This window comes from Lutjanus erythropterus, chromosome 3 (assembly GCF_056507025.1).
Source record: "Lutjanus erythropterus isolate fLutEry1 chromosome 3, fLutEry1.hap2, whole genome shotgun sequence".
Lineage (NCBI taxonomy): Eukaryota > Metazoa > Chordata > Actinopteri > Lutjaniformes > Lutjanidae > Lutjanus > Lutjanus erythropterus.
The window spans coordinates 36,730,519-36,757,888 of record NC_139319.1 but is presented as its reverse complement, the minus strand read 5'-3'; the positions used below and the strand labels follow the sequence as shown (position 1 = coordinate 36,757,888).

General features: G+C 38.5%; 2 protein-coding genes and 1 long non-coding RNA gene across 3 annotated transcripts; all 3 read right to left on the bottom strand.

Annotated features, from left to right (window-relative positions):
• Window positions 1-2,721: 2,721 nt before the first annotated feature.
• Window positions 2,722-3,767, bottom strand: LOC146330454 (uncharacterized). The gene is made up of 2 exons (XR_014769318.1): window positions 3,732-3,767; window positions 2,722-3,700 (listed from the first exon to the last, which is right to left on the bottom strand). It is a non-coding gene; the product is annotated as an uncharacterized LOC146330454 (long non-coding RNA).
• A 1,097-nt stretch (window positions 3,768-4,864) lies between these two features.
• pcyt2 (phosphate cytidylyltransferase 2, ethanolamine) lies at window positions 4,865-17,372 on the bottom strand. Its single transcript, XM_084716007.1, has 12 exons — window positions 17,067-17,372; window positions 14,037-14,125; window positions 12,467-12,628; window positions 12,223-12,374; window positions 11,052-11,093; window positions 10,789-10,927; window positions 10,614-10,696; window positions 9,812-9,889; window positions 9,202-9,267; window positions 8,106-8,171; window positions 5,471-5,559; window positions 4,865-5,354 (listed from the first exon to the last, which is right to left on the bottom strand). The coding sequence occupies exons 1-12, from the start codon at window positions 17,189-17,191 to the stop codon at window positions 5,237-5,239; spliced, it is 1,209 nt and encodes a 402-aa protein (XP_084572133.1). The 5' UTR covers window positions 17,192-17,372; the 3' UTR covers window positions 4,865-5,236.
• A 2,782-nt stretch (window positions 17,373-20,154) lies between these two features.
• On the bottom strand, window positions 20,155-26,988 carry sirt7 (sirtuin 7). Its single transcript, XM_084716005.1, has 10 exons — window positions 26,746-26,988; window positions 26,465-26,602; window positions 24,937-25,041; window positions 24,790-24,860; window positions 24,614-24,686; window positions 24,412-24,510; window positions 23,812-24,048; window positions 23,270-23,350; window positions 23,071-23,177; window positions 20,155-21,059 (listed from the first exon to the last, which is right to left on the bottom strand). The coding sequence occupies exons 1-10, from the start codon at window positions 26,848-26,850 to the stop codon at window positions 20,855-20,857; spliced, it is 1,221 nt and encodes a 406-aa protein (XP_084572131.1). The 5' UTR covers window positions 26,851-26,988; the 3' UTR covers window positions 20,155-20,854.
• Window positions 26,989-27,370: the final 382 nt, after the last annotated feature.

Below are 27,370 nucleotides of genomic sequence, written 5' to 3'. Positions count from 1 at the left end.
GTACAAATATTTATTGTGTGTCCCTAGTTATATGAACTTGTTTTGAAAATACAAAAATATCAAATTATTGGTTATCACATCAATATTAGCCATGAGAAGCAAGTAATTATCAGTTTTCAATATGGGCTGAAAGAAAATCCATGTTGTGCATCTCTAATATCATTTATCTGCTGAACTGATTCTGCTACCTGTCGGCTCAACTTGTCTCACAGCGGCTGCAGCCTTCATCAGACCGAGCTGCCTGTCACACGTCTCATGCTTTGTACAGGATGTTTACAGCAGCTGTCAATTTCTGTCAAATGTGGCCATAAAGTAGCCTTGTCATAAACATTTTTACTTTGATTTAATTAACTAATAAACTAATGTTACAACAATGCTCCTGACATGAACAAATAAAGAAGATAAACAGGATCAATAACCTCCAGTAAAAAAAAAGCTGTAACAAGGAGGAGGCTAACTAAAGAGCCCTCAACAAAAGAGGAATGGATTGGAATTGTAAAAAAATATATATATAACATGGAAAAGCTAGCTTTCAGTATGGACAAATTTACTAATTACTGGAGAAAGTGGACATCTCATTTTGATACAGTGGCTTCTACTCATGACAAAGTGTAATTAATAAAAACATATGTACATACATAAGTGTGAGTATGAAGGTATGGATGTATATATGAGTATGTGTGTGTGTACAGATATATATATGTTAACAAAGATATGTCAAGTCGTTGTGTATGTTTTTACATAAGTATATGTAAGTATATATATGTATGTATCTACGAGCAAAAGTTAGTCACTTTTAACATAGATTTTTAAAACAGACCCCTCTGATGAATAACGTATATAACAACAAACAGACGCTCTGGACTTCTAATGGAAATACATGTTTAATGCTCATTGTATGGTGATACAAGTGGATTTATTTCCTAACTATAAATCAGTTCAACAGGGAAACACTAATGGTACAGAAATGGACCAAACAACTACAAAACTTCCTAAGTTCAGCCTGTTATCATCCTGAAACTAAAACTCCACTGTTCTGAAAATACAAACTCTGGAGTTTGAGTTCAGTGACTGCCTGTCTCACTGTCTGCCAGACTTCATTAACATTTTGTTCAGTTTAACTGTTATAAACATCTACGTCTTCTACAAGATCATTAATGATTTCTTATGACTCATCAACAGACACTAACTCATTCAGAGATCATTCAGCATTAATCTGCACTCTGATTAACATGAAACAGACAAACAAAAAAAGGTTTTTCTACAAAATTCATGCACTAATTGCAAACTATTAGTGCATGAATTTTAAATTCTGAGTGTAAAAATGCTTTACAACATCTTGTAACAGTTTTCCACAATGTACTGTTTTAACTTTTTTTTTCACTTTAAATCTAAAGATCAGACAGATTAACCACTCTTTCATTTGAAGGGCAACTTTGGCACTTATGTGTTTATCCAGCCAGTATTGATGGTAAATGTAATCAATTGAAGCAATAAATTCCTTAGTGTGTGTTATATTGACAGAGAAAGAGTTCTAATGCTGCAAAATCTGTTGTTTTTCCTGCATCCAGTGTTGTCTCAGTGATGTAAGTGGTGTTAACAGAGAACTTCAGGCTACTTCAGCTTGGATTTTTAGTCTCCATCTCTGGGTAGTCAGGGGGCTGGATGAGTATTTCTGTCACCTGACACCATGTTTTGTCAAACAAAGTAACAGCTATAGGCTGTAAGGTGGTGATACATGGCGGCATGGACACTGGAGTCAGGTCAGTATGGTGCTCACAAAAACACAGAACGGATTAAAAAACACCAGGACTGGAGTGAATCTTGAAAACAACAGAGGCAGAAAGAATTTGTTCAAAACACTTTAGTGAGAATGAAAAATGTTTCTGAAACAAACGGTCTCAAACTATCCAGTTACTGAAAGTAATATTTTTAAATGTTCAGAACAAATTTGTACATACTAAACATAAAAATATCCCTTTTTATGAGATAACAACAGTTGAATAATTGTCTGTAGCAATCTGTGTGGGGGTCATGTCGCATCATGTCTGTACTGAAACAGATACCAAACAGTGTTCATTCCCTCTGGGATCTGACTTGACTTGAACAAGACCTTAAGAGGTTAAAGCTTTTCACAAGAAAAAAGCACAAAGTAAGAACCACTGTGTTAAGGTAATCCTCATCAAAATAATATTTCAATTTCAATTTCAGTCATTTAGTTTGACAGCTGAATGACTGATGTCCACAGTTGGACAAAAAACATCTACAGGTGTCTTTTGGACCCTTGAGATGCCCCTAAATCTTTATCTTCACTTTTTCACTACTAAAAACCAGAGCAGAGCAGAGTAATACTACACAACAACTGCTCAGACCTAATGTATGTGGATAGTGAGGTCTCGATGTCCGAACAGGAAAAAGACTGTGGTGAGTGATGGGATCCTTCCTGCAGGAGCTCCTCTGGGGCGCTCTGGTGGGCGGATTAAAGCCTCTTTGTGTTTGTAATGACGCTGTAATGATGGTTTGCAGTTTTTGTTCCAATCTGAGAGCAGCGTGAATGAGACAGGACCGCTCGGATTTAGTAGTTTTCTGAGCGGCTGTGGCCTCATTTCACTGAGTCAGTGGACCGTGAATATGTGCTGATCCAACAAAGATCTCTGTTATCGGGCTGCACACATCACGCTGCTGCTGCTGCTGCTTTAAAATAGACTTTAGACGACATGGTACCACATTACCAGTTTATTTATTACAAGGGAAATTTACACATTGCGATATAGTGATTGAAAGGTTGTGAAAAATCCCCAGTATCTAATATGTAGAAACATTTATTTCTCTGCCACCATCCCACCTTCCAACCCACAGACACACTTTACAAACGCCCCACCAACAATCCACCTCCAAGTAATGTGCCCCATACACTGTAAAAATGAAAAGCTGAGAAAATTTTAAAAAGTAAAGCAACCACCTTAAGTTTGTCAAACTTGACATTACTATTCAAATGTACTCATGAACTTTAGAAAACTTACATTATGTTTGATTAACTGTAACTTGTGTTCTTATGTTACTTATACTGTGTACTGCAGTTTAAGTAAACATGTGTCAAACCAGTATCAGAAACTTACTGGTCATATATCACTCAGGTGAACTCAAACTCATGTCTTCTTCTTGTGAGAAGACAAAATCCCCAAATATGGAATTATGTGCAGTGCCATTGATGTATATTTTCAATTGATAAGGAACAGTCTCCAATTCATCAAATGTAATAATTTAAGTTTTCTTAAGTACATGAGTAGATCTGAATAGTAATGTTAAGTTTGAACAACTTTAAATAGCACTTTGAGTGAACTTCTTAACCTAAACTGACACAACAAATTAGCCCGTAACTGAGTCAACTAAAAAAAATCTCAGCAGCTGATTGGTTTATTTTTAATTTATAACAGGAAAAGCAACAGACAGTGACCTTCTACAATCTACAAAGGTTTGCAGAGGCAGTTTGACATTTTGAAGGACCGTCTAGTTTTCTACAGTATTTATATAAAGTCTTTAGCGGAAAGAAGGACGACTTTATTGACAGCTGCAGACACACTCTGATTTTTTTTAATACAATCACAGCCCTTAAATTAGTTACAGCATAGCTTTGGGAATGAGGCACTACTGTCTTTTACAGCGCAAACACTCACTCACTCACTCACTCACTCACTCACTCACTCACTAACCTCACTAACCTCACTAACCTCACTAACCTCACTCGACTCACTCGACTCACTCGACTCACTCTTCCTCTCTCACAATCGCGCGTGCACACACACACACACACACTTGGTGCAAATTCAGGTAGTTAAAATCCACAGTTAAAATTAAAAACACTACTTCACAGATCATTTAACGCAATAATTTTTTTTTTGGATGGACAAAAACAGTGATTTCTAAAAATTAAAATAATTTTTTAAAGTGTATTAAAAATTAGACCACATTCAAGTTTACTGATGACATTTCTAAGACTGATCATTAAAAACTAATAAGGTTTAAAATCTAAAAACTAAATCTAAAAACTGACAATAACATTAACATTTTGTCAATAAGTTATGGCTTATTACAAATTTAAAATACCATTTCTACACCTATACATGAACATGTAGTGTGTGATTTCATGAACAAAAACAATACATGACAGAAGATAACAAAAGTTCTCTGTGAAGGACAAGGATTTTAAAGGGATTTTGCAGGTTACAGTGATGATTCGGATGATTTGAAGTGGGTTTGTCTGAAGCACTTATCAGTAGTCAATGTATTAGCTACAGTAGGTGCTGGCCAGAACTTCGAGAAGCAGAGAGGAGAACCAGCAGAGAAGCTAAGCAATGAAGCATTGCAAAATGTATTTTAGTCACTTAAAAATGCTCCACTTGAAAAAAGTTCAACTTACTGGCAGACAACCTTTTCTGATGGGACACTGCCGTTATGAGCCAAATATCACCCTCTCCAAACAAACCAGTCATTTTATTGTTTAACTTACCAGAACACGGGAGTTGCTGGTCTATCACCGCCTCAGTCTGTAAGTGAGTTTGTGTTATCATGCGACTTCAATCTTTTAAAAGGATAGTTCAAATTCACCAGAATCACACAAACAAATTAACAGATCAAGGTAGCGGAGGACTTGCAACTCCCATGTTCTCCAAGGTAAAATGACTGATTTGCCTGTGGAGTGCACAGAATGATATTTGGCTTTTATAACAGCAGGTAGACAAGGCTGTCCGATGGGAAAGTTAAGCCACTTACACTGATTTTTTTTTTTAAGACCCTTTTCTAAGTGGCTAAAATACCTTTTGTTGCAGACCCTGTCTACAGCAGGTCATGGCTTGGCTTCTGTCCTGGTACCCCTCTCTGTTTCCCCTGACAACCCAAATTTAAATAATCCAAACTATCACTTTAAATCGCAGTATGTATTAGGTGTTTGGATGCTTTGTGTTCTTGTTGAGGCAGTAATCCCATTAAGCCAAAGCAGCCTGTACTTAAAGACAGAGAGAAGCTAACCTAGCAGCATGTGTGACACACTGCTTCACCAAGTATTCAAAGCAGGATTCTGGACCCAGTGAACCAGTAGAGACTGACTGCCCCCTCTCCTGGGTCGTTCCATCGAGACAGTCCATGTGCTGTCCATCTGGGTAAAATGAATCCACCCTTTTAAAGCTGTGTATACCAGGATGAGTAAGTCAGAGACAGAACCAGGTCCGAGGTCTCACTAGTGAGCAGCCTCGGCTGCTGCTTCGTTCTGGTCCTGCTGCTCTCTCTTCTTCATGGCCTCGATCACTGCCATCTCCTTGGCCTCCTTCTTTTGGTTCCTGGCTTCAAACTGGAGCCTGGGAACGCGCAAGATAACATGAATAAACTTAAGATAAAAATTATATAAAAACAGTCAAAATGATCCACACAGAGAGAAATGAAATGCAGATGAAGGTGATGAGGAATCCCTGACCTGTTTTCAATGATCCTCTGGACAATGTCATCAGTGGTGAGATTGTTTCCACTATCGATGGTCCTGAATATCCCCCTCTTCTTAGGCTCCTGAGGGCAGAACACAAATAATCACATCAAACTAACGCAAGACCAAAGTTCCCCCGTTATCCCCTGTGAATGGTGATGTTCACCCTTGAACCAATTAGGGCCTGTGTCCACAAAGTGTTTTTGTGCCTGCATCTTTTATTCAGTCATTGCCAATGAGGAGAAAGTATCTGCAGCAGCATGTAGTTGCCAGCATCTTTTTTTCCCCCCTGAGTGTTCTGCCTTTTTTGTGCAGCCACTCTGAGCACTTTTTGTTGAATATCTCTGAGCTCTTCAGAGAGGCACTGGTGTTGCACTGTTACTTTTTTATCTAGTGCTGGGCGATATGACCTATATATTACAAATGATTTCTCAATAATTTTGTGACAATATACACATTTTCTACAAAATAGCATACCATGTATGTTCAAAAAAGCAAACATGATGATTTTATAGTAGGGCTGGGATGATTTGGACAAAATAAAATATTGCAATGTTTTTGAGCAAATACCTTGATAGGGACAGTATTGTAGGGATGACTATTGGTGCGTTCACAAAATATTAACACAATGAGATATTCCATAAATAATCATTAGTAATGTGGATAAAATGACTAAGCGGGTAGAGGCAAATAACAGAAAACAATAGAACAGTCTGGTAAGTTCAGTAAATTACATAAATAAATTAATGCAGCCTTAAAAATCAGGAAAAGACAACACTTAACACTTATATGCCATAACAAGATATTACAATATCCAAAATCTAAGAGGATATCTTGTTTCATTACAATATCAATACAATATCTTTATATCGTTACTGGCCACCTTAGTAACCAACAAACCAGAGTAGAAGCTTGTTCTGTCTGTGTCAACCAGAGACAGAAAACTCCATCTATGGGAGCCAGACACTGAATGTTTCTGGAAAGTATTCTGCTTTTATCACCCTATGTGTTGTAAACATGTTAGCAGCAGCATCTCTCCATTAATGTAGCATTAAGATAGTTTACTAATCATAATGTCAAACCCACACTCACAGTTTTTCCCCTCACTGGTTATGCTTCATCCCGGCCCTCCCCAGCGCACTGCCAGCAGTTTTCTGCCACAAACAAAAAGGCTATGTAGACACAGATTCTTAAAAAGCCAGAATGGAGCAATAACACACACTACTGGCAAAGTGTGAGATATTATGTGTTGCACACAGACAATTAAATACTACAGTGCCCCCCTGAGGCTGATCAAGATAGTCTTGAAAACCCAGAATGGAGCAATACTGCTCATCATTCTAAAAAGTTTTGTCAGATTTGACCGAATAATGCAGACTCTTCAGATTAGGTCTCGGACGACAACTCAAGGAACATCATTGACCAGTCTAGGAGCAGTCACAGATATGGAGTCCAAGTTGCAGTCTCACACACAGATAGCTTCAAAATGCTTATTTTCAGTTTTAACTGCAAAGATGATCTCACCTCTGGCTCTACAGTGGTGAAATGAAAATCCACTGCAGGCTGAAAACCTAACATCTTTTGAGACAATACTTTGTCACTCATGCTAGCACACCACTAGCTAATATGCTTGCCAATTTATTTATTTAAAAAACCATTTGAATTTTGGCACTAAAAACACTAAGTAGTAGTTTTATTGATATCTTGTTCCTGTCATGTTCAAATGCACTTATTATCACTTTGTATAACTGCCACACTAATATAATCAACCTCAAATGACTGTATATTTATACTGTGATATTTATATAATTTCTCCTTTGCTTATTGCTCTGTTTGTTTGTTTGTGTGGGCTACAGAAATACACACTCTGAGCAGTCAGATCAGTGTGTCCAACAGGGTGTTCCAGTATAGATAATTGACGGGTGAAGGCCTTGCAGACTAACTGGAGGGGCAGAGTTGAGCGCCCAGAGCAGTGACCAAAAACACACCGCATAAAGCTGTTTTGAGGACGCTTATCTGCCTGGAGCTGGGCGATAGATCAATATTATATTGATATTGTGATATTAGACTAGATATAGTCTTAGATTTAGATATTGTTAGATCATGATATGATGTAAGTGTTGTTGTTTGTTTGTTTTTTTATTTGATATAAGTAAGTGATGTAATTTTTTGATCTTATTACACTGTTATAGTTCTATTATTTACCTTTACCCACTTTATATTATTATATCCACATTACTGATGATTGTTTATCAAAAATCTCATTGTGTTCATATTTTGTGAAAGAACTATTACTCAATGCTACAGTATTGTGATTTTGTCCATACTGCCCTGCTCTATTTGATTATTTTACTGTGTGTTTTTGTTGAGAAAATGTGTATGTCAAGATATGCATCACAGAATAGCTCAAAAACAGAGATATGATTTATAAGCCCTACACCTGCCATCACCAAACCGCTGAAAGCCTGCAAAAGGCAAAGCCACATTAACGGTACGTTTTGTGTATTCAATTATTTAATATTGACTACAATCCAACAGCACATTTTGGGCTGAAAATAATGTCAAACAGTAACACATATATCATGATGTTGTTGCACTTTGATCAGAGACAAGAGGACCCTGTACTCACATCGTAGGGGTCTGCACCATCCTTGTCTGGAAACACCTCTGTCTTGCCATGACACACCAGGTCCACCTGCACAGTTACACAAATACACCTGGTTCAACCAACCATCATTATCTTTTTCATTTATAGTCACATTACTCATCTAGACCAGGCTTTTGAGAGGCACTTTAGGTAGCAACAGTGTGCAAGTAGAGCATCAAAGACAAAATGAGCATATTCAGTTCACATGGAGCACTTTTTTTATTCAATTATGTACGACTTTCAAGCTGTGGAACACAATATTATGGACAAAAGCTGTGATATTGATTTGTTAACTACCTGCAAAGTAACTGTGATCAAGATTATGTTGTTTGTTCTGATATTTCAGCTGTCCACAAGGGGGTGCTATGGTTCAGTGCTGGGGCTTTTCTTTGTAAATTTCAATGTACAAAAATTACATTAGAGACAATCTTCCAAATGCATCAACCTGACTTTGACATATTGTCCTGGCCTATAATGTCAAAGTAGTTAATCTGATTTTAATCTAATTCTGTCAAAATGTTGTGTTGTGTTTTAAATCCCAGTTTCTGAAGTGATGTACTTTGCTAAATCTAAGACTGCCAAGAGTTTACTCAGTATGGTAACTTGTGAAGCTGAGTTCAAACTGTATGACAGCTTATTAAAATGTGTTTTTACTTTATTAACAAGTCCTATTTACACATTTTTGCCTTAAAACTCAACCTTTATCAATACTCAAGACACCACTGAGGTGCAACCAAAAGTTTCAGATTAGGGAAGATAGTCTTATAGATAGATAATTAAAGAAAATGTAAAATGAAATACAGTTAGGTAAGAGCCCCTAAAATTTTAAATGTTGGGAGGTATAAGATTAAATTTTTTAAATGTTTGACAGGTCTATATGTAATGGTTTTAAGGATGTGCTGTAATTTTTCCAGGAGTCAGGTGCACTAAAATTAAAAGCAGTTTTGCAAAGTTTAGATCTCACTAGTGGAATTCATTGGCTGCAATTTACACATTACTGTATTTTGTATTATAAAATGTGCTGTCTGTCCTCCTTCATATATAAGGGTATCTATTACAAAAGTTAAATACAACTCACCTTAAAATGATCCAGCAGGTCTTTGCCCACTGCATAGGGTGCACCAATCACCACCTCTGACACGTACTACACAGAGACAAGGAAGAGGATAGGAAGAAAAAAGTTTTTCTAATGATTAAACTTTCTTCACATCAGTTAGTGCATTTCAGTTTAAATGTCAAACTTTAACTGACTGTTGGAAACAAAACAGCTCAAGGGTGATGGTGTTTTTACTGTTCACTGCTTAAATCCTGCTAATTCTGCACCTTGTCATCAGACACTGTGTAAAACTAATGGCAGAGAACAGCAATTTAGCGGTGTTATAATTGTGTAACACGTTTGGTTTGTGCAGTGTTCTCATAAGTTGGTTTAACTTGAACACAGACACACACAGTGCAGATGGGGGCACAGAGACTTATTGTTCTAGACTGATAGCTGACCAGCAGGAATGAAGAGAATGGAGCCAAGTTCAGCCTGCAGCGCTACAGTGAGTATTCAAGCTAGAAGTACACCCCACTGCTGAGCATCTGGAGGTCTGTGTGTGTGTGTGTGTGTGTGTGTGTGTGTGTGTGTGTGTGTGTGTGTGTGTGTGTGTGTGTGTGTGTGTGTGTGTGTGTGTGTGAGAACTTACCCGACAGGCCAGGACACTCAGCGTTCTCTCATGGATGTTCATGATTGGGTAATTCTTGCCCTTGTATCGATTCACTTCCTGAGGAGAATGAAGAGATCATTTACTAGTTTTAGCTTTTTTATATTTAGCCAACATACAAAAGGACAGAATACAGCACATTTAAAAGTAGCATGATCTAACATTCCTAGACCACCATAATTGCAAACAGTTAAAGGGACAGTCCACCCCAAAATACACATTTTCCTCTTACCCGTAGTGCCATTTATTGATTTAGATTATTTAATTTACTTTTTTCAAGTAGGAACCGCTTTTTTCCTACTGCAGAAATAATAGTAGAGAGAATATTTCTTCATTAAGCTGTACACAACAAGATTTGTGGATTAGCTTGAGTAACCGGGTCATGATTTCTGGGACATTGCTGTCGAGCACTTTCCATTCTAGTGGAGAGAGGGCATCTCTATGACCAATATCCCCAAAACTCTGCAACTCACACCAAAACAATTTTGATAGATACATAGCACTACAGGGAAGAGGTTAAACCGATGGGGTTACACCATTCACCCCCAAATCAAAAATACATAGGTTTGATCTTACCTGTAGTGCTATTCATCTATCTTGATAGATACTTTTGGTGTGAGTGGCAGAATTTTAGGGATATTGATAGTAGAGTGTCTACTTCTCTCTAATATCTTGGCACTAAATGACACTGCTTTTTTCTACTGACACAGCAGGGATGGTTGAGTTTCTCACTTCTGTGAATGTTTTGCTGTGTGTGTGTGTGTATGTGTATAATTAGGTGTACCTGGTCAAAGTGCAGACCCACAATGACGTACGGCCTCTCCGCCTGCTTATAAACCATCTCTAAGAAGTCAACATGGCCAATGTCTGCAAGGAGTTTGTGGTCAAGGCAACAACAGAAATGATTTTCTTACAGTGTTCAAAACTCAGTGCTGGTTATTTCTGCATGATAAGGATACGGAAGAGGTCGAATGCTCCGGCCACGTAGATAATAGTGTCTCCAGGCTGAGGCTCTGTTCCTGAGGCGAACTGGATGATCTTCTGCGACGTCTGAAGGAACTGAGACACTCCTGTCCATGGACTGTGGCCTTTAGGACCCTTAAAGACAACAAAAAACACGAGCATTCATTATACTGGGTACATGTAATAAAGGCTAGGTTTTGTCCCACTTAAAAAAAACAGACAAAAAAAACCCCATGAATATAAAACCCATGCTACTTACTTTTCCAAAATTGTCTGTATGCTGCTGGTAATCTGGATTATCCTGCAGAAATAATTAAAGAAGAAAAGATGAGACCAACACCAAAACATTGCTCATATACAAAAAAATGAGTACACACATATTCAGGCACTAAGGAAGGATTTATAATTGTGTTAAGTAATTACACTCTGGGTACGAAGCCTACACACATAGCAACAGTAGTTGACATGCACCTTTAAAAAAATAACCACATATCAGGACTAGCTTTTAAGGTACATGCATAGTCCTCTATCACTCCATTTTAAAAGGACATGACCATGAAAAGAGTTCAAGTTAACCATGTTTTCTTTTATTCTGTGTGTGATCTCGTTAACAGAGCTGCTCAACACATTTAGAATTATCACAACTGGTTGACTAATGTCTTGAACAAGACAAATACTAGGCAACTAGAAAAATTTTTAGTTTGCTCAGTAGAGAATAATAACATAGTTTAAGTAATGTTATTGCACTCATTTAGTCATTATTCATTTATTCTGTAAGAGAGACATAATTTTCCTGGAAAAAAAAACGCTTGTCCAGTGGCAGACAGAACTGCATATTGAAAGTGAGGCTTAATTGGGAACCAATCTAAACACTGATGGTGTCATTATTCTACAGCAGACCTGGGCAAATGTGGCCCACAAGGTCATCATGGAAATATCAAATTAAAAATCTCACAAAGACAGTCATGAGCATTTGGTTACCATTAAACCACTATCAGCTCCTAATGAACTGAATCTTTTATATTAAACTGTAACTTAATTCACTCAATGCTGTACATCCATGTTGTTTATGTTGTTTTTCTACTTTTGCTGCTACTATTGTTGCAACCTGTATGCAGCATGCATGGTACACTGTAAAACATTAACTTATGGACATCACCAACAAAATATTAGATGATAATTCATCACATGGCAATTCAGAAAGGGTGACCAACAGCAGATGTGCTCTATCAAGAACATTTCTGACCATTCCATTATTAGAGATTTGGACATTATTAGGACCCTATATCATTTGTGCCTGATCAAATTCTCATGTGGCCCCATGAAAAATAATTCCCCACCTCTGTTCAATAGCCATTACACTATGAACTCAACATTTACTTCATAATGATAAGTTAAATCCCTTTACGTAAGACCACAGTTTGACTCACCATGTTGCTGTGATGAGCTTTGGTCATGAGAAGCATTCGTCCCACCAGGTCAGTGGTGGAGACACCCTGTGTGCGTTTACATTCCCGATAACGTCCTTCACGCTTCACCTCTTCATATGTGTCCTTACCATCTACGGTCAGTGTGATGTCATCTAGTGCACATAAACAATGACATCATCACATCTGGAGGCTCCTTCAGGACTCCGTGTCATTAAGGACAGGAAACACCCTTAAACTGGCTTACCTCCATGCACACAGAAGTCACAATTGTACTTGTCCAGAGTCTCCAGGGTGGTGACGTAAGGTGCTCCTTCTACTATCTCATCCACCCACTTGATGGCCCGCACCATCTTGTAGCGCTCTTCCTGAGTGAAGACTGGAGGACCCTTGTGCTTGGAAATCTCAGCTTTGAAAGAGGGTGGGAGATAATCGAATGTTAATTACTGGTACATCACTAAGATCTCTATTAGAGCATCTTCATCTAAAAGCACAGAGTAACAGTGGAGACTCATCTGGTTAGTTACACTATTATACACAGTTCAGTTCTCCATGACATGGGTTTCATCTTCTAGACCAACAAAGTGAAAATCATCTGGTTCAGTGAATGTTGAATGAAGAATGCAAATAATGTTAATAAGTTCATAAAGTGCATCATCATACTGATAAATTAGTGTCAGCGTTATTGAAGTTTTTCACCACAGAAACAACATTTGCAACACAAGGTAAGCTAGTTGGAAGCTAAGACAAGTTAACACACAATGTAAGTTTGTGCCAAGAACCTCATCTTTTTAATCCTGTCTGTGGTGGATGTGGTGGTGTCAGGTCACATGATTTTTTTTGTATTGGGGAGGATCTTGTTTAAGCTCCTGGGCTTCATTCCTACTGCAAACATATTCACTGAGCTTCATTATTTAATGTCTTTTACAAGGTCACACTTGCCTCTGGCCCTCTCCTCTTACACCACCTGGGACTAACCCCCACACATACTGGTCTGCCACCAGGCTTTACCCAACCCCTGCACTAGACTCTTAAATTCTTTATTATTACCGTTGGACATTGACCTTTTGACTACCTGTTTGCCACACGGTCACTACAGTCTGTCATGTATTATAACTGTACCTATGCCACATGGTCGTTGTTTGTCTATAATGTATTATCCTTTGTATTTGGTCTTTCTTTAAACTATGCCAGCCTCAGAAATTGCTACTCGTGGTAACATTTTTTTAAATTGATTTGAATTGAACAGCTTACAAGTAACATTGGATTTTTTTTTTTTTTTGATAAACAAAAACAAAACCAATATGAACAAACAGATAAACATACATAACAATAAGGGATGTGGCCTTAAAAATTAGCACATTTATCAACTTTTAAATATAATTCAAAGCCACATTTACAGGATAGTTCTGACTGGCCAATACAGCTTGCTGTATTGTCAAGCATTATCTTATCTTAATTCTGTTTTTATGGCGATCTTGCACAATAGAGCACAGTGTGTGGCCTGAGCTAACCTTGGTTATTATACAGCTTTATTAAATACTTAATTCTGATTGGTCACAGCATTCTAAGGTCTTATTTCTGAATAACAGACAGCTGCCATGGATGCGGTTCTGATCATATTGTGATATTATGCAGATGGGGTCATATTTACAAGACAAGCCCATTTGAACGTCCCCTTCATGGTGTGTTCATGACTTTGTGAAACTCATGGAAGAAAGTTTTCTAATCATAGTCATTAATCATAATCATGTTCATTAAAAAAAGGTTTCATAGAAACATCCACATCAGAATGTGTTTGTGTGTGGTAGTCTTACCATCTGTATGCACTCCAACTATGAGATAATCTCCCATGGCTTTGGCCTGCCGCAGCTGGTTTGAGTGACCGTAGTGCACCATGTCATAACTGTGGAGATGGACAGAAGAGAAAACGACATCACCAGGACAGAAAGCAATATATACTGTAAGCACTTAAACAAAATATTACACAGAACAAATAAACAGATAAACATACACAACAATTAGTGATGCAGCCTAAAAGCTAGCACATTTATCATATTTTAAGTATTGTTCAAAGCTACCTTTGCAGGATAGTTTTGACTGACTTAAACAGTTGGTTTTATAGTTTAGTGTGGTCTTATTTTAATTCTCTTTTTATGGTGATCTTGCACAGTAGAGCACGGTGTGTGGCCTTTGCTTTAAAAATATGTTGTCTGAGTCAAGCAGTTTATATCTCAAAACACAGACTGGCACACTGATACACCTTTAACCTAGTGAGTGAAAATGATAAAGGTTACTAGGAGAAAGGTAACAACCAGAGAGGTAATGTGTACAATGTGCCAGTGTTTATTTGCTTTCTCCCATTGAGTAACTTCTGCATGTTTTCTACTGACCACGGAAGTAAATGTGAGTTCTCCTCTTTTATTGCAACATAAGTCTTATCTGACTTAAACCACAAGAAATAATAAAGGAATAATGGTATTTCTGTATTTATTTTAAGAAAATCCACATCTCTGGGTCCTAGAATACTAAGAATACTAGGATGTTGCTCAGTTCCAGTTAGGTTTGTTCAGGTTTTGATGAAAATGTGCATTTTGTTCGGCACCCTGCAGCTTCACAGTCCTAAAGTTTCAAAACACTCATCGTATCTCAGGGCTGTCAAGTTCAACCACCGACTGAGCAGCTGGTGATAAGGACACCGGGGTAAAAAGTGGTCTTAAATAATTTATTAGCAAGAGTGAGTTCATATTACACATTTCTGCTAATTCAAGATATCTCAAAGAACATTTAACTGCTGTGACTGAAGTTAGCCTCACCAATACATTATATTGATCCTCATTTTGACAACCCTTAGTCGAACTATAATTTGCATATATAATTATATTATAGAGTATAGTATAATACAGTATAACTATATAAAATAGTTAACAGTTACTATAAAAATATAGCTTTTGAGGGAGGGGAAACAGGCCCAGAGTCACCTGCCTTGTCCCCATTTTCCTAGGTGAACCAGGGATTCAAATATCACTTTTTATTTCCAGGTAAATGTTTCAGATCTTTATGACTCAAAATAACTAAGTTATTACATCTGTCTATATAGGTCATTTCCAGCAGATCAGACCACTTTAATAAAACACTCCATATGTCACTGTACTTCCAGTGAGCAGACCTCACGTCTGTAATGACATTACCACAAGCTGCTAGTCCAAATTTCCTTAACAATAATCCCCCAACATCCCTCACCTCACCTTGTCAGGATCAGTTAGACACTGCGCTGGCCCAGTTGTAAATATACAGTATCTTCTTCAGAGTGATGTATATGCAGATCTGTGTTTGGCCTTTAATAATTTAGTGGCCTGTTTTGTCAATTATGGCATTTTAAGGTCTCTTATTTCTGAACAGCAGACAGTTACTTTGAATAACGGACAGTTGCTATAGACAGTTCTGATCATGGACTCTATAGGAGCAATAAAAACATTTTTAAATTAGTATTGTGTGTCAAATTATTGCTTTTTTTTAAGTAAGTAGCTGTGTAATAAGTGGGATAATGTACAGTGAGCAGGTCATTGTTGCGAAATAAACCCAGACAGGGTGGTTCAGGACCGCGATGCAAAGCAGTAAACTATCTTTTACATAACACACCCCCTTCTAGAGAGAACCCCAGCCCACTACACCAACATGCTGCTGCTTTTACATCACTATGCTCACTATGTTATTTATAACCACAACATGAGATGGGCCATGTCATACTACCTATCAACACTTCCTTGTGCAAGCGGTGTGTAGGAAAGAATTTATGCATTGCACATCAGGAGACAGTTGTCTCTTGAGCTGCAGCTAAATCATGTGGATCATGGTCTTTCCCTTGTAGCACAATGGTGTGACAGCAGTTTAAAATAAGAATGACGACAACAGAGTATCTCTGTCTGACAAACTCTGACTGTCAACTGTCAGATGTTTGTGTCAGAGTGACACACAGACAGAGCAAATAAAAGACCTCTAGTAATATATCATTTACCAACATTACAAACCCCATGAGGCATCAAACTACACCCGCTGTGAAAACTAGTATCTCTAACATCAGTGTCGGTCACATAACCTTAACATAACCCCAGTTTCACTTCTGTCCGGCTATGGTATTTAACACAAAATATCATTCATAACCTCAGCCTTACTATGAGCTCATGAGACTGAACAGAGAGGACCTTGTCTCTACCACGTCATAAAAACTGATAACAAGTAGATTACATAACAACAGACAGTTTACTACTCATATTTGTAATATGAGATGAAGCCCTTTTAAAATTTTTAAAGTCTATTTAAATTTTTTTGTCCAATTTAAATTAAATTGTCTTAAAAATGTGTTTTTCATTTAACACCAAAATAATTTAGTGCTTTTAGTGGCAACTGTCTTTATGAACCTGTGATCACGCTGAGGTCAATAAACTAGTTATAACTTTAAAGAACATAACGCAATTCTTATATTATTTTAGGAACTACGTCTTATCGAACACATTAACGTTAATAACTGCATTGCCTTTAAACTCCCCGAGTTATTTGGGCTGTGCTGCTAGCATAAACCAAAGTTGAGAGAAAGTAAATATAAATATAGCTAACTAACTATCCCTGACACTGTAGTGAAACTACTTCTGGATGGTGGAACGATTAAACGCCTGTTGTCAAGTTACGAAGTGCTAATGAAAGTAGCTAGCTAGCATTAGCATGCTACCCACAATTGGTTCCTGATATGTAGCGCTGGTACAGTTACATAATGACCACATATAGGACAGCAAACTGTATACAGGTGTTTAATAAAGCAGCACAGTGGCGTCCACACACACACTCACCAGCCGTCACACCACAACCGGACGATTCGCTTCCTTTTTTCCGGACTGCACACTGAACCTCCCGGTTTACTGCAACCGGCTTCGTCCCGCTGGTCGTCGGCGGCGTGGTGACCGTTCTTGATCATTTTGACAGGCCCGGGCAAATTACTACGTGGTAACACGATTAAAAACAAAATGTCAAAATATTTGACCCTTTCTTTCGCTCAAAGATTATTTCAAAGGACGTCTTATCCGCCTCAGTCTCTCCAGAACAGGCAGTGACACCGGCCGGCCAACGCCTCCAACACTACGTCACATCGAACGAATGCTCTCACGCTGACGTGCTAATTGCATAATCACTCCGGTCACATGATCAAATGCAGCCTATAAACAAACCGATACGGAGAGGAATGTATTTATGTCAATATCGGAGTTCCAGTTACAACTTGTTGAGTATTTACTACACAACATTTGAGCGGGATTTTGTTCTTTCTAGTCCATCACAGTAAATTGACTGCTCTGGTTACATTTGCTGATCAGAATTTTGTACTAATTTGTTTTAAAAGGTTTATTGAATTTTAGGGCTGTGCAAATAAATGTCCTAGATTTGCAGAACAAGATTCGTGGCTGGGGCATCTCTGCAGCAGGACAGTACTTTGTTGTAAAGCTGTTTTGCCCTAACATTTTCCCTTATCAATTGTACAGCCCTAAAATGGATTAAACATATATACAATATAACTGACAGTGTCCGTTGTGCTGCGTGGGATGTTCTGACTACATTTTAGTATGATATTACTAGAATCCTTTTGTGACCAAGCTTTTATTTAATATTTTCTGATTGGGTAATAGAATCCAGAATGCAGCACTTCAACAAGTAATATTGGCTAATAATCCTAGTAATAGTATTTTACATTGCGATATTGCTCAATTTACTTGGGATTTTAATATTTTAATAGTTATTTATTTCTACTAATGATAACTACAGGTAGGAATTGATTTCACATTATATTGTATATTATGATGCCCTGAGGAGTGAGTTGCAGTTGAGCAACAAAAAATAATTTATAAACTCACAGGCAGAAAATCTAAGTGTAATATGTCATATGTATCAATAATAGTAGACATAGTAAGTTAAGTGTGTAATGTTCCAGATATCTACTCATCTAGTCTATATTACAAATAGAAGTATATTTTTAATTGAATAAATTAAGCACCTGATGCAATTAAACAGTTCCACATACCATTACCCCTTGCACAACTCAAAAATATATCATGCTAAGTCTATAAAACAAGTGTGCTATATTATTAATTCACTTGTTAGAGTGATGGCCAGTGCAATTTAAAAAAGGCAGATTATCAAGACACAGAACTTAAAATGAGGAATACTTTATTGTCTCACAAACATCAAATCTGTTTTTGCAAAATACGATGAAAACCCAAGTAACTGGTTGGAGTTTTAGGAATGCTGAACATTAGCTTATCATGGTGAGTCTGGCCTTAAAAACTTCTGACACTGTCTGGTACTGGATGAGACTGATAATAACACTGGATCTTCCTGAGACAAATTAATAGAAACACACATTTGGAGGTTTCCAGTTACTTAAGTGAACAGTAACTTACAGTAACATAAACTAACATCTGATCAAAATCTAAGTAAAAATTCAAAAATCATTTTTCCTTCTTGCTCTGTTGTAGACACAGCAGTAAAGTCTGCAGGAAAGTGTAAACATAGGCAAATTCAACAACTTACGTAAACTAAGATACAGTAGCAGCTGTACTACATAGCCTGCAAACCTGAGGATAAGTGACAGCAGGTCGACTGTAAGTCCAGAAAATAATTTATGTAAACCAAAATAACTTTAAAATGAACATCAACACAAATCAGCCATAAAAAAGGTACATTCAACAATACAATTTCAAATGTCTGAAAAAGACTACAAAAATAACTTTAAATCTGAACAAAAATCATGTAGAAAATGTTTGAGCTCCTGAATCTTTTAAATCTCCTCTCAGTAAAAGCTGTGGCAGGCTTGGTAAACTACTGCTGTTCTACACTTAAACAAGTCACTTGTGTTTTACTGAAAGATATCACTTCCAATGAGCTTAAACACAGGAACTTACAAACTTAGATGCCAGAATTTCAGTATTCAAATTTACACATAGAGATAATGCTCAAACCGGCAGCATGTTGCACATGAAATTAGTTACTATAATGCAACAATTACCAACTTGGTAAAAAATACACATTTAACAGAATTAAAAGGACCAGTGTGTGGATTTCGTGGGATCTAGTTTTCAGCTTGCACATTGCAACCACCTCATCTCAAGCTCAGGCCACACTGGCTACATGTACTTGTGCATTACAGCTTCTTTGCTGAACTGCTGCAGCTTGCACATGCATGGGGTTCACACAGGCAGCGTCTCTGCTGCTGTGCTGCTGCTTCCTGCCCCTATCTCTCTAAAGTGAGGATGCAGAAGAGTTTTTGAAGGGAAGGAAAGAGCTGCCAGAAAGCAGCATAATTTCCCCCCCTACTTCAGAGAGGGGAAAGCAGGAGAGAGATCATACTGGAAAAATACTCCCCTGCACCAGATTTTTTCATGTATGACATATTCTACAAATACAGACATTGAACTGTAGTAAATGGTGTCATGTTGCTGATATGATGCCATATGACTGTCAGCTGACCATTTTCACTGTGAATTTTGCCGTGAACTGTATGCATCAGACAGAAAAAACAGGCAAGAAGCTAAATCTCTAGGTGAAAAGTATGAAGCTGTGCTGCTCACGCAGGCTGTGTGGCTGCTCTAACCTGTTAATATGGGCACCTACATATCAAAAATCAACAGGTTCTGTGATGCGCACACACACTACTCATGCAGCCTGTGTGACCTGGGTATGACAGCCTCTCCTCCCAAGTGTGTAAGAGGCTAAAAAAGGCTGTATCTACAGCCACCATTTGGTTTGTCCCTTGTGGACTGCTGCAGAGACATGGTGGTAGAACATGGAGTGCTCGGTGAAAGAGGACCCGCGCCCTCCGTAGATATAAACAACTCATTCTAGAGTAAGGAAAACACAACGATTCTTATTTTATACGCTAATAAAAACATACTTATTAATACTTTATTGGATTTCTGCCATATTCTGGCAATAAATCTTACACACTGGACCTTTAAAGTGATAGTACACCAAAAATCTTATCTTCTGAGTATCATTAACCACCCCTAGGCTTTACGTTGTTTAAAATGAGTGTTTATGCCCCAATGAGCATAGTGATGGACAGCAGAGATAATGCTTCAGGAGTGGTTTCAAAACCTTCTTTGGGCTTTTCGATGCGTTTTCATCAAAATTTGTCACTCCTGTTATCTTTAGTAACTGATTAAAGCTGATGGCATTACTCTATGTTGTCTGACAACGAGGAAACTTTCTGCTCAACACTTTTTAAGCAAACAGTGTGTGAAACTAAAAATAACCAAAATAATTTTAGGTTTTTGTTACTCAAACTTTGTCTTACAGGCTATGCTGGCTCTACTAGCTGCATAAGGCCAGTATTTATCTCTTCTAACACAACTGACTGAGCTGCCATTAAAGCAGCATGACCAAAGCTACTTTTATATCTTACTGTTGTTAAAAACTCTATGTTGTACAAAATAATATGTTCATTCCCATCCACTCACACTGCATCTGACTAAACAATGCCAATGCAGAACAGCACCCTTAACTTGAAAGTCCAACTCATCCTCTTGAAGGCAGTAGGACTGATCAGCTGACATACTTGACCACCCTGTAAGTGTCAATCAAGTGTCTGTGATTATGCAGCTTTTTTCTTCTTCCTTCCTTTGCCGTAGCCTCGTCCAAACCAGCCGCCCTGCACAGCAGTGGCCTCTTCTGCCCGCTCCCCAGAGTCAGGTGAACAGTCCTCCTGTCCATTAGGGGGAACTATGACCTCACGGGTGCGGCTCTTGATCTCTTCTGGCTGCAGTGGTGTGGCTAGACTGAAGATGGGGTCCTCCGCCCTGATGAGACAGGATGAGGGAAACCGAGCTTGGAGTCAAAAAGTCGAACTGTGCGTGTGTGTGAGACTAAAGACCTCTTAATTGGGGACTGCTTGTCCTTTGGGGACAAAAGCAGTGTCCCAAATCTGGAAAAGGCTGATTTTTGAGTCAGTGGTTAAGAGTGGGGTTAAGTTAAGGTAATGGATAGGTTAAGTTAAGGGTTAGAGCAGTAGTTTACGGCCCACCAAATAGCATTTCAATCGTGCCTGTAAAGTTGAGCCCGTCGAGGCCTGATGCCGACAAAGTTCTGTCCAAAACCGCCCCCACCCTCATTAGCATATTTCAGCCTGAACCTGATTACAGCCTGACATTTTTCTTAACAAGCTTCCCTCTATGCACCAAACGGTAGGAGTTTCTGTGAAAGGGACAATACATCCAGGGAACTGGAACTGGCAACAATTAAATTGTGGAGAAAAATGAAAATAAATAAATATAGCAGAGCCCGAATCCAATGTGAGCCTGTGAAATTTGTGAGAAATAAGGCTCGACCTGAATCCTTTGGTTCCTGTTGGGTTTGGGCAAAGATCTCAAGCTCTACTGCCAAAAGTTCAAATCTGGCCCACTGGATGCAAAGTATGAAAACCTGCTGAGAAGTAATTTATACCAATTTTCCAATAAAATGTTATTTATTACTGGATTTATTTTTATTTTACTTTACACGTCATGTTGTTCATCATCTGTTTTGTAAACCCTAACCCTGTGAATGTTTTCAGATTGTCTTTTACTTCTTTATATATATATAAAGGGGAAAACTTTGGAGGTATTGTTATTAAGGCCTATAGGTTATTATGCAATGGTTTTACTGGTGTGATCCACTTGAGATCAAATCTGGCAGTATGTGGCCTGTGAACTTAAATGACTTATAAGACTTTGCTACAGTGCTACAGCCACAGACTCTCTGTCCTCATCTGTTACTGAATGAACTGTAGCAAGAGACAGAGAGTGAGCCATACCCAGAACAACATCACCAATTGGTTTGTGGGCTACTATTTTGAAGCCTCGAGTTTGGCATTATGGGGGTTGCCATCTTGGTTTTTTGTTACCAGAGCTGCACAGCACCACTGAGCGCGTGGAGCTGATGGGTGATGTACTGCAACTTGGACGGTTCTTGGTTTTGGCTTGTCCGTTCAGCAGGAAATAATCACCATCTTTCTCATGTTACAACTGAACAGAACACTAAAGTATGTTTCTAAAAACATTTTAGGAAAAAGTAGGCAATGCAGTAACGGAATACTGATCCATATTTGTCACCAAAGACTAGTGTGAGAGTTTGATCTAAGTTTCATGAGCTCTATGTTTCGCGCTGGATGAACTCACTGGGAATAATTTGTCAATTAGACATAGGCCTGCCCTAAAGCATACACTGCTTTTGCTCCATTTTAATCTACATAGGACAATTATTTACAAAATGAACATCACTCTGTACAGAAGAAGATGTGAAAATAGTGATTGAGATCATAAACTCATTGGGAAACTTCACTGAGGTCATAAATCAATGGACAGGTATGGTCATTTATGTACTCAATACAATCAGATTTATTTTTGCAGCCAGTGGAGTCGCCCCCTGCTGGCAATTAGAAAATAATGCAGGTTTAAGACACACCTGCCTCAGCTTCCCTATTTACTGTATGGGTGTAGTGGTTAATAGGGGTCCCATCACAGTTCACTACGTTGTGAATTTCTGGCAGCAGAAGTGCACTATTAGTAAACGTGTCACATAGAGCTCAAGAGCTCACACTCAACACTACACTCTCTTGTCAACTTCAGCAATACACCCACCAAGAGTGAAGTCGATCAGGCAAACATTGGCAATAGAATCAAAAAGGACATACATACATAAATACATAAGGACAGTGACTCTCATCACTTGAGTTAGACAGTCTTGAATTTTGTTTGTTTATTTGAATTTCTAAATTATTTTGGGGTATTGTGTGCATGTGTACTGTATGTAGTTACTTCATATGGTCCTTACCTGTCATAATCAGGAATCTTAATGTTCAGCTCCTCCATTAGGAGGCTCATGACATCATCACATTTGCCATGGATTTTCAGCACAGCCAGATCATCTTTTGGTGTCCACTAGAACAACAGCACAGCCACATAATCAGTCGCTGAGCAGCCAGAACTTCATTTGCATCTTATTCACCTCAAATGTCAAAAACTAAGTGTACCTGGAGATTGACAATGTAGAGTTTGGGCCTTTTGCTTGCTGGTTTGTTCATGCACCATAGACAAGCATATTTCTTCAGCACCTAGAAGAGTAAGAAACAGAGCCCATGAGAGTGATGATTCTACAAACAAATAAGCCCTCGAACAGAACTCATATAAAATATATCAATTGACACGTCAACAAATGTGTTTACATAATATTCCAATTTACCTGATTATATCAAGACTCTGAAATAATCTGTATAAGCACAATCAAATAAAGGATGGTTTCAAATTTAGTTGAATTACTGAAAGGAAATGTTAATTAACCTTTACTACACAGTATTTCAACTGTATTACAATGAGGAAAGGTGAGTCTTGATATATTCATTGGGCTTTGGACTATAGCATATAAACAGAATATGAGTGGATCCGTTCTGTAAGCAGTCCATGTAAACTGAAACATTAAAGGACCGCCTGATTTAAAATTAAGTCAATATTGTGATTATTACGATCCACAGTGCTGTGCTATATTTACGGACACACTGTGTTTTAAAAAACCTACCTTCAGGCTGGAGCCTAAGCAGAGGATAACGTCTGCCATCCCGGCAGCCTCTGCAGCTCCCTTCCAGTTGAGAGGTTGCTCCAGGGTCCCACGTTCCCCGAAGTGCACTATAGTGTCCCTGAGTTCGCCACCACAGTAGCTGCACCTGCGGCCTGTCCCGTGTCGGTGCAGTGAGGTCCGCTCCGTCACGTCAAATAAACGCACATACTCCCTGACTGGGGAACAAGATGTACACACCTAGAGATAGAGTGATTAAAAACAGCATGTCATTTTCTTTGGGGAACAGTTTTCTACAATGGTGTAAAATCCAAAAATCCTGTATGTATGTAGGGAATATAAACCCCTAATTTTTCCAGATAATCAGGGCTGAACTTCAGTAGTGTTTCCTCTGATTCTTTGGAGGGATGAATCTGAGGTAAATCGACAGCTTTACTCTCATTGCCGTGCTTTTTTTTTTCTGAGCAATGGGATGTTCTTGACAGCTGGTGTACCCACAGCAAACAAAGGATTAAAAATGGATCAGACTTTATGCTGATCCATCAAAGAAGTCAGTCAGATGAGCCTATGACTGAAAAAAATAAGACTGAGGATGTGTCTTACCTCAATAAACATGTTTCCATGAAGCTCAGACAGGGCCTGTCTGGGTAGACCACTACGCAAGTGAAGCCCGTCACAGTTTTGAGAAACAACATGCTTCACCTGTGTAGACAAACACACACACAGAGTATATCTAAATACCTATATGTATGTGTAAATACCAGTGGAACATCTTCTAGTATAATTCTCTCAGGGCTTCACATACCAGTTCTTCCTTGTGTAGCGTCCTGATGCACATGTGCGTGAGGGTTGGCTCAGCTTTACTCAGGTCAGATGAACTGGTTGCAAAGAGAAACAAGAAAAATAATAGAGGTAGGAGTTTAACTGATTTCAAGGAAAATGCAGCTAATATCACATCAGGGCAAAAACAACATGTCTCACCTGACTGTCCGCCCCTTCTGTAGCTGTGTCCACACTCCATTAGGACCCCTGTAGTCTGGGATAGAAGCTGCCTGAAAGCAAAGACATCATCAGTCCTGTGAAAGTTTAAAACAGAAAAGGAAAGTGTGGGTGCAGAGTCTGGCGTACCGTACTGATGCCGGCTCCGGTGTAAACCACCAGGTGTTTCGCTTGTTTGACCGCCGCAGCGAGCTGCCTGACTTTATTCTTCAGCTCATCAGCACTGTCAAACACCTGCAGACATGACAGGAAAAATAAAAAGTAACAACAACCACACATTCATGTTATATCAAGAAACAATGACAGCAGGTTCTTAGATCAGAGGACATTTTGGCCTGATGGTGGAGATAGAAGATCATTCAAAACAACAAGATTCATTCTTTGTGGACCATTACCTTCAGTTTTTTTTAAATATTTATAATGTGGTCAAATAAATTATACTTGCAGCAGTGAAGGAATAAATGGTGACTTCAGAAAAGGCTTTAGACATATTACAGGTGGGGATATTACAGCGTGCCAGTATTGACAATAACTGTGATGAATCATGATCCAGTGGCTCTTAAACATACTGTACACCCTTAAGTAACTTCAAGTCTTTTTCCATTATCCCTTTGTCTCCCTCCCTCAACGTCCACCCACACACATCTTTACACTATCCATTTTTGTACGCTTTTGTACAGTTACGGTTACAAACGCTCTAACAGCCTCACTACACCTGAATTAGGTGTGTAATTCATTTGCCAAAAAATGAGATAAAATGCACAATAAACAAAGTTAAAGATGAATTTGACTAATTTTCTTTTTTTTTTTTTTTTTTCCAATTGCGAATTCTTTTGGCAATGATGATTGAGCAGTGAAAATCATGACAGTTCTAGATACTGATCACTGGACAGCCACAGATCAGGCTGACATCTTGATGGCTGATATCTCCAAACCTCTGTGACTCTGATCAAAATGACCTAGATGGATGAATAGTGCTACAGGTAAGAGAAAAAAATTTTGATTTGGAGTGAACATTCCTGTTACATTTTCTGATTATACTACTGTTAGTCTACTTAAGTAAAATCTTGAATGCAGGACTTTTATTTGTCAAGAAGAAAATTTTAAGTAAGGGATAATGTACAGTGAGCAGGTCATAACCGTGAAATAAATCTTGACAGGATGATGCAGGACTTGAACCATTATTTCACAATAATGACCTGCTCACTGTACGTTATCCCTCTTATTACATGGTTACTTGCCAAAATAAGCTGACACAAAATATTGATTCTAAAAAAGATTTTGTTGATTATTTTATTGCTCCTCCAGAGTCTATGATCAGACTGTGACCAGTGTTCTTCATAGAAACAGTCTGCTATACAACAGACCTGAAAATACTGCAATTGTCCAATCAGTACTTAACAAAGCCATGTAATTTATTTTATACACACACTTTTCTATTTTTTAGAAGTTTTCTTTTCATCTCAGGACTCTTTTTTTATTTTCTTTAAATGCTAGTCCTGGAGAAAACACTGACAAAACCTGCTTAACTTTTGTTTTTTAAGCTAAAACCACCTTGACTCTGTCACAATCAAATTAAAACCACCAACAGCTGAAAAATCCAGCCCAACCAGTTAGCCTAATAATAGCTAACAGGTACTGGGCCTGCCAGTCTCACCTCCTCCTGCTTCCTCTTGAGCACATTTCTGCGGACTTGTCTCCTGCAGAGCTCCTCCACGGTCTCTCTGTGCAGCAGCAACACAGCGGCTTCCTCCTCCGACCGCTCAGCCTCCGGCTTCTTCAGGACCCGTCCAACCTTCAGTGGACAGGAGGAGACAGAAACCAGCTCAGACAAAACACTACCTGCACAGTAAACTACTGCTGCTTTAGCCTGCTAGCATGGTTCATATCCAGCTAGCTGGAGAAACAGGCTCCAAATGTGCTGTTGTCTCGTCTCACCAGTCTGAATATCTTCCTCTCGTTTTCTCGCTGCAGTATTTTAGCTTTTTCCAGCGCCTTCCTCTCCGTCCGTGAAGAAACACCACCGTCTGCCTCCTCTGCCATCCTTTTAAATCAGCTGAGCAACAGATATCTATTCAAAACACTGCAGCTCCCGACACCACAGATCAACAACCCACAACCGGTACAGACGGCGTCCGTGTGAAGATGAGAGCAAACAGTCTGCAGCGCCCCCTGCTGCTGGGAGTCTGCACGGCTTTCACAAACTTCACAACAACTTCAAAGCATTAACAAACGTTTATTACCAAACACATACAAATAAATAACATATAAAATAGGTCCAAAGTCATTAAGAATAAAAATATTGTAAAAGTTTACATGTGTTTTGGCCAATACTCTAGGAAAAATATTTAAGGCAATACTTGGGAGTAACACACTATTCAAGTACTAGCAATAACACTAAAACTACATTCACACCGCAAGCCTTAGGGCTCATTTCATTGTATTGTTCACATCACGTTTTAAAAGTGGCCAGTATCAGATTCCAGTGTGAACTGGTCATTCACACACAGCATGTTGTCATACAAAAGAAAATATTGAGACCACTGAAGTCAGCATTTAAGCT